The following is an 11,500-nucleotide window of genomic DNA, read 5'->3' as shown; positions in this document are numbered from 1 at the left end:
ATTTATTTATTTATTTATTCATTTAGTTATTTATTTGGAAGTTTAGGACACAACTAATAGGAAGCAGTTGCTGCACTTCTGTAGCCACTGAAGAGAGCACAGAAGATTTAAGCAGTTATTTCATCTGCTGGAAGTACAGGTTTCTAAAGGACTGAAACCAGACATCTCAGGATGCAGAGAACACTGCCACCTTGTGTTTAAACCGAGGTAACGCTCCAGCTGGTAATGTTTCGGACCAGTTTGATTTCACACTGAAGGAAGGATGCCACAGGCGCTGTGAGAAAAACCATTTCTTCAGATAAGGGCTGCCCGGCCTTCCACAAAAATGGATTCAGAAGGCCAGGGGACCCTTGAGAGAAGCTCCAGGGCCTGCAGAGGCAGAAGCTAACTGGGGTCTCCCCATACAACCAGAAGTGCTTTCTGCCTGCATAGCAACATCTATCATCCCTTCAGTGACCCTACTTGACAGAGGTCAGCATCATAGCAGTAATCAAAGGCGGTAGGCCAGCAGCCACCAGGAACCAGTTCTTTAATATTTCCAGTGCTGAAAGGAAAAGCTATCGCTTAGCAACTTCCAGAATTAGAAAGGGTAACAGCACAAGACTCTCATGCTGCATATATTATGCTTCTTTTCTTCCTATATACCGTATTTTTTGCTCTATAAGACTCGCTTTCCCCCCCCTAAAAAGGGAAAATGTGTTTGCGTCTTATGGAGCGAATGCAGGCTGCACAGCTATCCCAGAAGCCAGAACAGCAAGAGGGATTGGTGCTTTCACTGCGCAGCGATCCCTCTTGCTGTTCTGGCTTCTGAGATTCAGAATATTTTTTTTCTTGTTTTCCTTCTCCAAAAACTAGGCGCATCTTATGGTCAGGTGCGTCTTATAGAGCGAAAAATACGGTACATAAACATAGAAGACTGTCATCACTCAGCTCCCACTGGAAGATCTGTAGTGCCTCATCACAATCCTGGATTCACAGGAAGTCAGGATGGGGTAGGGAATCAAATAAGAGAAGGCAGGCTGCACAAAAACCAGCAGCCAGCGCATGAAAGTGAGAAGGGGGCTAACAAAAGGAGTTGCGATTTATGTGTAGATCACAGAAAATGTACTAGATATGGTGGGTAGAATTAACTGCACCATTTAAAACACCCCAACAAAGTTACGAGATCGGAAGTGCTACTGGGAGATTTCTTTCCTCTTCCCACATTCTCATAGCCCAGTCTCTTTTGCTCTCCCCTTTACACCAGTCAAATATTTTTTGTTGCAACTACCGTATTTTTCGCTCTATAAGACGCACCAGACCATAAGGCACACCTAGTTTTTGGAGGAGGAAAACGAGAAAAAATATATTCTGAATCTCAGAAGCCAGAACAGCAAGAGGGATCGCTGCGCAGTGAAAGCAGCAATCCCTCTTGCTGTTCTGGCTTCTGGGATAACTGCGCAGCCTACATTCGCTCCATAAGACGCACACACATTTCCCCTTACTTTTTAGGAGGGAAAAAGTGAGTCTTATAGAGCAGAAAATATGGTAGTTCATTGGCGTGGACAAGAAACCACCCTTTTTAGGTAAGTACATGTGTTGTGGGAGGGGTTTTTAATTGGTTTATTTTTATTATGGTTTTTTTATATATATATTGTACTTTTACGATGTGAACCATCTTGAGATCTATGGATAAAGGGTAGTATACAGTTTTTAATAATAATAATAATAATAATACTTGTGTAGACTCACCATTCAAGACTTGACAAGTGGGTAGAATATTTTAAGGGGTCAACTCATCCCCAGTGATGATTAACATAATACCCCCCCACACACAATAATACTGTGTGTGAGAGCCACAGTGCCAAGTCTTTCTGGTCTTCACTCAGTAATTCTATACAAGTACTAGTGATAAGTATAATAATTATCATGCAAATGCAGTTTAAGTGGAGTAACAAATTTTAATAATGCATTACACCTCAGTACTTGGATGGTATTCTCAACAGGGGAATCAAAATGTTTCTAACGCTTTGCAAATCAAATTGCTGGATTTTGCAAATCAAACACGCCCCAGAGCATTAATAAAACTTAGAAAAGTGAAGTCGTGACTTTAGATAGTGTTCAAGCTGCATCATAACAATAGATTTTAGCTGTGGTCGTAGTTGAGCTTCTTCTTGCGTATTGTTTCTGGAGTAACATCTCAATGAGCAATAATTACTGTATTTTTCGCTCTATAACACGCACCTGACCATAACACGCACGTAGTTTTTAGAGGAGGAAAACAAGAAAAAAAATATTCTAAACGAAACAGTGGATGTATGAGTTTTGTGGTTCATGCTGTGGCCACAGACATGTGATCTGACAGTGAGTTTGGAGTAGCCCAATGCAAAAATCCTCAGGATCCATGTGGATCCATGCTTTGTAACCACGTTTTTGCACCACGGCAGCCCCAGGCAACAGTGGGTGTGTGATTTTTTTGGTGCAAGATGTAGCCATGGACATGCTATGTGATCTGATGGTGAATTTGGGGTGACCGAGTGCAAAAATCCTGAGGATCCATGTGGATCCGTGCTTTGTAACCACGTTTTAAGTGGGGAGGGAAGGAAAAGCACTCAAGGGACAAGGAGCACGCGTGGGGTGTGTGGAGAAGGATGCTGCTAATAATGCAGGAGAGGAGTTTAAGGGGAGAAGGAGCACGCGTGGGGTGGGTGGAGAAGGATGCTGCTAATAATGAAGAAGAGGGGTATAAGGGGAGAAGGAACATGCGTGGGGTGGGTGGAGAAGGATGCTGCTAATAATGAAGAAGAGGGGTATAAGGGGAGAAGGAACATGCGTGGGGTGGGTGGAGAAGGATGCTACTAATAATGAAGAAGAGGGGGAGAAGGCTCCTCTCCTCTCCCACTTTGCTCCTTTAAAGCAAGCAGGCTCTGCTTTTCTCCCTCCTCCCTGCTCATCCCCAGCTTAGTGAGCTGAAAAACTTTGCTGTTATGTAGCGAGCTGAGTGGGGAGGAGAGAGGGACAGAGAGCCTACTTGCTTTAAAGGAACCAACCGGACAGGAGCCGCTTACACTCCTCTCCTCTCCCACTTTGCTCCTTTAAAGAAGCAGGCTCTCTGTCCCTCTCTCCTCCCCACTCCGCGGCTCTTCTCCCGCTTTGCTGTTTCAAAGCAAGCCACGGAGGAGGGAAGGAAGGGGAACCATGGATCCTCTGCTCACGACTGCAGCAGATCCCCCCCGCAACCCGTAGGCATTCCCTCCATAACACGCACAGACATTTCCCCTTACTTTCTAGGAGGAAAAAAGTGAGTGTTATGGTGCAAAAAATACGGTACATCAATAATCACTTAGCATTTACATTCAACACTGAGAAAATGGATTGAGCATGAAAAGTAAGAATGGAAAAAGTTGCCCCAGCAAACAGATCTGACAAATGGTTGCATGCTACTATGTGCTCTTCATGGCAAGTTGTGGTTTGTGGTTTTCGGGAAGAGTATTACCCCGCTGCCAAGGAACTCGCAATTTGCTGCTCCCTGCCTGGAGCGGAGAGCAACAAACCATGAGCCTTGGTTTTACAGTGGTGTCTTTTTTTCAAAGAGGGCCAGATTTGATGAAGTGAAGGGTCATGAGGGCCGACCAAAGGATTGAAGCGGTTGAGGGTTCTTTTTTAGGATTTTACCCCAGGAAATGGAACTGCCACAGGGGCCGGATTAAACCGACCTGCAGGCTGGATTAGGCCCCCGAAACAGACTTTGGACATGCTTGGTTTAGCACTATGTGCAAACCAAGGTTTCTCTCCCACCCAATCGCAAGCCCTGGATCAAACATAATGCCAAGTTGTGGCTCATGGTTTGTGTGCTTAGAAGCACACTGCCTGCTCACTGTAAACTGGTGTGATTAGCACAGGTTAGATTAATGAAATTTTTGTCAGACAATTTTTGTCTGATGAATGTTGGGAAAATGCTGAAATGAAAGTACCTGGCTCTTGTTAAAATGTTTAAAGAATATGGTATAAAGGTAATGGTTATGAGAAGTTGGTAAAAAAAGATTTAAGTTTTAAGCTCTAAGATTATTTTCATAAAATAAAACGAGAACAGAGCAAGGTAATATAATGATTAAATATTATGAATTATGGATTTAAGTTTTAAGTATCAAGGATTTCTATAAGATAGGATGATAAATAGAGTAAGGCAATGACAGAATATTATGAATTTTGAAAAGGATTTGCTGGGACAATTATTAATCAAGATACAAGAGATGGGAGGAGGAGGAGGTCGTGGAAAGAAGGTAATGGAAATTGGAGAATTTGAAAAGGATGGTTTTATTTTTGTTTTCTTTTTATATTTTTTTGTTTTTTGTAATTTTGTCTTTTTTGTGTGTATTTTTTTAAAAAATTCTTATGTTTTAATAAATATCATTTTTTTAAAAAAATAGATTAATGAAATTTTTGGGTTAGTAGTGGGTAAAAAAATACATTCAGTATTTTTTTAAAAAACACCACCACCACCTTTCTCATCATTTCAGCCTGCTGCTAGACTTCTCTATTAAGAATGCAGTTTCCAAGTTACCACCTAGCTATTACCATCTTTCTCTCAATAGGAACCATTCTCAGAAATATTCATTTTCATTGGCTGGTAAAGTACAAATACATCCTAATAGTTTTGCTGAAACTATTTTTAATAACAAAATCTGTTCTTGCTCCCATGGCATATTGAAAAACGTATCCGAAACCTACATGCTATGAAACACACACTCACACAACCACAAACACTCCTGCATGCATTCCCTCCTAATCACTCAAGTATTTGCAAAGCAAATCCTTTTGTAATTGATATAAAATTGAAAAGCGGAATATTTGTTAGAGTATGTTAAATAAACATGCAAAATCAAGTTCCATCTTGCTAAATGATCATGAATATTTTGAAGAATTCCAGGGAAAGTCAGCTCAGGTAAATGATTAGTTATAAATGTTTTACTTTTAAAAACAATAGAAAAAGGGAAATGTCATAAATTCTATTATCCGAGGATAAGATAATCCAGACTTGAGTATGTTACATCACAACATTGTTTATTATGTGACTTTTTACAATACAAACAAAAATACAGAAATGCAGTATATGAATACAGCTAAATGTAAAATTGTGACTTTTCTCTCAAGAGGCCATGATTCTCTTTTCTAGTAGAAGACAGACTGCACACAGGTAGAAACAGGTTGGTAGTTAACTCCACATTTTTTCCTAGAAATGACCTATAAATGCATTTTCCTGCTACTTACCATAAAATGTAAAAAGGGAGTTAAAGGAAAGGTTTTATCAACTGGTTCCTACCATATGAAAGAAACTACATTCTATTTAGCAGGGCCAATATATGGAAAAATATCTAAATTATATGTTATTACAAAAATGAAGCAGTAATGAAATTATTCTGGCTAGAGTAGTTACTAAATGAGAATAGCATATATTTAAAGAATCCAAAAAAAATTGTTTTTTTAAAAAAGCTTTTAGGTGCCCCATAAGCCTATAAGTTTTGTTTTTCCATGTGTATTTTCAAACAACGGAAGTGTCAAAAATAGGGTCAACTGTGTTAGACTAAATTACATTATTATATATGCTGTACTGAATGGAATTTTTTTTTATATAATAGAAGCATAGTTCATATTATATTATGGCAATGTATCCTTATGGAAAACTTTCCCAAGTCCTTGTATACTGGAATATCCTGTAAACAAAATCAAACCACCAGAACATGATTGTACAACAGTAAAATGTTATTTTGCAGTAAAATGACTTGTGGTTTTTTTTCCTTTTTATTTTAAAGGGGTAACTTAGAGCTGGTTTGTTTTCCTAAGTATACAACACCCTAAATAATTCAAGGCATCTCAAGTGCCCTCAAAATTAACCAAAAAATAATAATTTTTTTTGTCATGCTGTTAAATCCAAAGATATGGACACAACTGGTGCAAGATTGGTCAAACAGATCCAACACACACATGTCCAGGCTGGAATATTGGCAACTAATACATAACTGGTGGTCATAAGTATATTTAAAATATCTTCCCTTTCTTCTTGTTCTTTTCCAAAGTTCTGTAAAAGAAAAGGAAAAATCATTATTCAGATATGTTTACGTATGTGATCTTCTGCTTGTGTAACATCATACAGGGACTTGGCCAGTCACAACATGGCTGCCATTGAAAGTGGCCCTCACTCATTTACATTGTGTTTGTGTGTTTCTGGGTGCTGAGAGGGAGGAAACACGCAAACAAAACATGGACCTGCAGACCCCAGAGAAAAGGAAAAGCACAAGGGCACAGTCCCTAAGTGAATATGAAACAAAAAGCAGAGGGAAGAGGGAGTAACAAAGCAGAAATTCAAGAAGAGCGTTTTCGCTGGCCAGGTTTAATTCAAATCCATCAAACCTCCTTTGGGGAAGGTTCTCAGGCAGGGTGGAAGGAGAAAGAACTTGCCCATGCGAAGACCACCTGGTGGAAACCCTTACACATATGGCTCTTAATTGTAAACTATATGCTGATCTCCATCAGCAATTTCTAGATCAACTCTGTATCCTCAAGTGGAAACCAGAGTTGGGGGTCATACATTTTCTATTACTGGGGAATGATCAGGAGCTCACCAAGTTAGTGGCTAAATATCTCTATTTGGCTTTTTTGTCGTTTGTTTTACTGACTGACAGTTGAATAAAATGATTGATTGATTGATTGATTGATTGATTGACTGATTGTCGTCAAAATACACTGCAGACATCTGATCTCCTTGGAGACCTAGAGATGTGACGATAGACTGCTCTGCCTCCTTTCTTTTAGTAAATGTTTTGTGCCACTGGGGAAGTGGTAATTCTGTATTGATTTGTTTTGGATGTTTGTATGTGATGCCAATAAAAGGTTTGATGATGATGATGATGGTAACAAAGCAAAGGCCCTCAAAGAAGAGGGAAACTGAGTGCCAACTGACCCAGAGAGGAGCAAAGGGGAGAGACACAAGCTATTCCTTTCCTTCTCTCCAACTGGTTGCCTGTCCTCAACCCACCCCCACTTTCCCCAGCGAGGTTCATCATCTTCTCCTTTTCCTCTCATTACATTTTTTCTCCCTCCTGGTCACTCTTGTTTTCTACTGGGAGGGCAGCAATCTTAGCCTGGAAAACTAGTGGAATGAGGAAGGAGGAAGGAGCAAAACTTCTCCCTCTTCTCTCCGAACTCTCCATCTTTTCCAGGCTGAGATATCCATCTGCAAAGTATATTTACCATGGCCATTTTCCAGGATAAGTGTACATGTGGAGCAGTTCATAGCAAGGACAAATATGATATGTCACATGCACGCAATATGGCATTTTACCAAAATGAGCAGATAACATAGTTAAATCTGAAGTGGGAGCTGCCTGTGATAGCACAGAGCCAGATGGTGGAGAAGCAGAAAATGAGCTGGGGAGAGTGGTTTAGGAAGTACTGCTATGAGCAGGGTTGTCAGTTCTAAGGAAGGAATTGCAAGAAGTGGTTTGACAACAGAGGAGGAATGGTGATTCCAGGCATAGACTGGACAGAATGGAAAGTAGCACGGAAATAGGAATGGGCCAAGGGGAATTTTCCCCTTCAACCAAGCAGCTTAAACATTTCTAAGGGGCTGCTTCTGGTGATACTGATATGGCCAATATGATGCCCTGTTCCAGGAGCCCTTAGAAACAACATAGGATGTGGGGGTTGGCTGCGAGGAGAAAGGCCAACTGGTGAAAATAGCCTCCTTCTCTTTTCTACTGACTGCAGCCTCTGCTGTATCAATGTGTCTTCCGACGGCGGAGGGACACCACTGGGATGCAACCCACAGGACTATACACTGGTAAGCCATTACTTGGATGTATTATCGCTGAAAGGGATTGTGCAGGAACAGGGTATGAACTCCTGCGGTAGGACCTAAAATCAGAACTCTTTCAGAAAGGACTGCAGTTAGGACTCCAACGCACCTCGAAGAATTCTGTTGTTCCAAAATACGTTGCTGAGCTTCCCAGTTTGCCTTTTCGTCCTCGAACTGGCGGCGTTTTTCCTCTAATTCCTTGTGTTGTGCCTCCAAGTTCTTTTTCATCTGCTCATGACGCCGCTGGAGCTAAGGAACAAGAATGCAAAAGATGGTAAGGTTTCTCATCTGTGTTCAAGGGGTCCGTCAGAAAATGAAAAAGAGATCAGTGATGTTGTAAGTAAAAAATAGACAATAAATGAGAACATTGGGTTGGACCCAGACCACATTACTTGCACTTAATAACCACTGAACTCAGTGGAAGGTGAGCAATGACTAACATTTCAACTTTGATTTCAGGAGGACCCAAATGCAACTGACAATCTGGATCCAGCCCTGTATTTATTTTATTTTTAACAGGCATTTTAATGTTAAACGCTATTATGTTCAGACCTCGGACAAAGCACTGTCTTATTCTCACCCCTTCTCCTTTGTGATCTAGTCTGACCTTTAAAACAAGTTTCCCTACTGAATAATTTCCCTATCTATCCAAACAGGAAGAAAAAGCTGCTGTGGTAGGTAAGACCAAGCGTCAAACTGTGGCTGAACTCTACACTACGTACTGCCTGTTGCTTTTCAAGATGATATTACAATGGATCTTAATTTAGGATGAATTTTTTTTTAATCTCAGCTTAAGCAATCACGACAATCCTACATTCTTGAAAGTTATGGATCTGAGTTTCTCTTGGCTTCACGGAAGATCACTATTTGATACATAACACGAGTTAAAAAGGTGCATTCAGCTCAAGTTATATCAGTGTAAAAATAAAAATATTGCCATAATGGTAAAATCATGGCCAAGAACCCCACAATGTGAAAAGTCACAGGACATGATGTGCATTTACAGTTGTTGGGCACACAGGACTAGGGATTTATCGATCACCCACATATATGTCCACTTGAGCTCATCTAATTTCCCGGGAATCCACTTACAGCTGATTTTCTATTGACTCACAGTGCTAAATAAATATTGTCCTGTAATTCAAATATTCTAATGTTTGCTTTATCCAGTACATGCTGCCACAGCAATATGTACCTCTGCTTCAGAGTCCTTCAGTTTCTGAACTTTTTCTTTGACCTTCATCTCAAAGACTTGCTCCATTTCCATTTCCATTTTCTTCATCTTTGCCACATGTTCTCTCCGCTCTTCCTCCATTTGCGCAAGAGGGCTCCTGCCATAAATGAAACAGATGCTCGGTTATTCAATTTTCATTTGGAAACACAAATTCAGTGAAAAGCCAATAGACACACACGGAGACAGGAAGCAAGCTACTTTCGGAAAGTGAAGTAGTGCCAACAAATAAATGAGAGTGATCAAGTGCTTCCTTGTCACATTTGTTTCAAGTTTACAAATTAGCGTGAACATCCAGTCTAACAGAGGATGAAACCACGTGGCTGGGGTCTGTGCTTCACCTGCAATGGTACAATTTCTTAGAAATAGCACTTCGTGAAGAAGGAAAAAACCACACAGAGGTAGTGAGATTTAACACCACAGATCAGGTGCACATGCAATGGATAACCTTGGACAACAATGTATTTCAAGTAGGAATAACTCAAGTGTGTTATGTTGAAACAGGGCTACATCTAGAAATGTTCTTTATGGGGGTCCAGAATTTCTGCTGGGGTGTATTTTAATACACATGCATTGCACATGCCACTAAAAAGAACTTTGTAATTTATATGCATGGCACACAACACTGAAAACCCATGGTGCATTTACTTTTTGTGTTTGTGCACACATGCTTTGTTGCTTAGAGTCATTTAGAAGCCTACACAGAGTGGCAGAAAATCCTCAGAACTGGGAGGGCAGCCTGACCCATGTTCTTTACTTCTTTATATATATTGTTAGCTGTTTTCATACCAGCTAACCATATAACTTTTGGCATGGCTTGAATTTTGAAATGCATAAATGCTTCTTTGGAATGCTCCCTATTTTCCTGGAACCACACTCATTGTCTGGCTGCGGATTTTAAAATACTCTTCTATAAAGAGAGCCAAGATAAGGCTATCCACACACACCAGTTGCCTAATTTCCAATGCAAAGCTGCTGTCACTTTCAAATTGGAGAGGCTCCCTGGCTTGGAAGGAGCATTGGGACATAGGATATAAAAGTGTATTTGTGTGTGTGTGTGTGTGTGTGTGTGTGTGTGTAGAGGAAGGAAGGAAGGAGAGAGGAGAAAAGGGCACAGCAGTGCCCCCAGGTGCCTTTCTACTTGTCTGCTTCTTCATTCCTTTCCCCCTTCAACCTTCCCATCACAGCCTCACTTCTGACTGCTGCATCCCTGTATGCCTGTGAATTATGCACATCAGGACCACCATCAGCAGCTGCTGGCACTGTAGTTGGGGGCAGGCTGGGTTGGGAAATGAGAAGGTACTGGGCAGACTGCAAAGCTGAGGTGCACCTGAAAGGGGTTCGAGGCCTACTGGTGGTTCCAGGCACGCATTTTGCAAATCACGGATTTACAATCCTAAACAATACTATCCACATGGCAGCAGCGTAACTCAGACCAAGCTCTAACTATGTGCACTACAATAAAAGCAGCAGCAAATCACCTGCATTCAGAAGCCACAAGAAAGTGAGCCAAGCCACAAGTTACAGGTCATATCACACAAGATATGCCTTATATGATGAAGGAATTACATACATGGAAGGTTTTTCTTTTTAGAAAATACATATCCATTTTAGAGATGGGGTTCATAACACCATAGCCCACCCTACTGCCAGCCAGCTCTCCTCAGTGCCCAAGGCCTATCCTGCACACTTGTTTTCCCCACTTAGTGTCATAGCAGAGGGACCTGTTGGTCTTCCCTCACTTCTTGCCTGAATACATTATTCAAATAGGTTCCCTTCCTTCCATTCCCCCACTATATTCCCCCTTCCCAACACTCTCATGCCTCTTAAAATTATTTTCCTCTGCCCCTATCACAGAGTTCAGTGGGGCTCACACTGGTCCTGAGTAGAAGACTTCAGTCTTAAAGGATTTAATAGCGATCAAGAGATCAAGTTGCATACTTACATAGCATTTTTATTTTACAATTTGCCTTTGAGAGTCACTTCACATTAAAAGGTTCCATCTTGAAAACTACTTGGGATTCGTTAATGGGTCATTTAGAGCAGGCATAGGCAAACTCAGCCCTCCAGATGTTTTGGGACTACATCTCCCATGATCCCTAGCTAACAGGAACAGTGGTCAGGGAAGTTGGGAATTGTAGCCCCAAAACATCTGGAGGGCCGAGTTTGCCTATGCTTGATTTAGAGCTAATGGAATATTGTCCATCCCAAACTTTTGGAAAATATCATTTGCTCATTTTGTTCCTTTCTAAGGACTCGTCTAAGGACTTGACTCTCAAAGGGGAATTGTGCCAGTGGTGGACACTATGGTCACTGCTGCCCTGTGATAGGGCAGCTTTAAGGGGACCATCACAAAGAAGTAAGAAGTGGTGATGAAAGAGCACGTGATTCTTGTTTATTTGAACACAGGTGGACAATTCCTTGGCTCCAGGTAA

At 41.0% G+C, this 11,500-nt stretch overlaps 1 protein-coding gene across 4 annotated transcripts in view; it reads right to left on the bottom strand.

Annotated features, from left to right (window-relative positions):
- Window positions 1-5,022: 5,022 nt before the first annotated feature.
- SEPTIN7 (septin 7) overlaps window positions 5,023-11,500 on the bottom strand; it is a 55,538-nt gene continuing 49,060 nt past the window's right edge. For all 4 annotated transcript variants that reach the window (XM_083468844.1, XM_083468841.1, XM_083468843.1 and 1 more), the window contains 3 exons: window positions 9,030-9,165; window positions 7,944-8,083; window positions 5,023-6,058 (listed from right to left, as the gene is read on the bottom strand). In XM_083468844.1, coding sequence (XP_083324970.1) covers window positions 6,019-6,058; window positions 7,944-8,083; window positions 9,030-9,165 — 316 coding nt within the window. In that variant the 3' untranslated portion in view covers window positions 5,023-6,018. The remainder of the gene's footprint in view (window positions 6,059-7,943; window positions 8,084-9,029; window positions 9,166-11,500) is intronic.

This window comes from Podarcis liolepis (assembly GCF_965112155.1).
Source record: "Podarcis liolepis genome assembly, chromosome: 12".
Taxonomy (NCBI): Eukaryota; Metazoa; Chordata; class Lepidosauria; order Squamata; family Lacertidae; genus Podarcis; species Podarcis liolepis.
The sequence above is the reverse complement of the archived record's forward strand: the minus strand, read 5'-3'. Positions and strand labels throughout refer to the sequence as shown.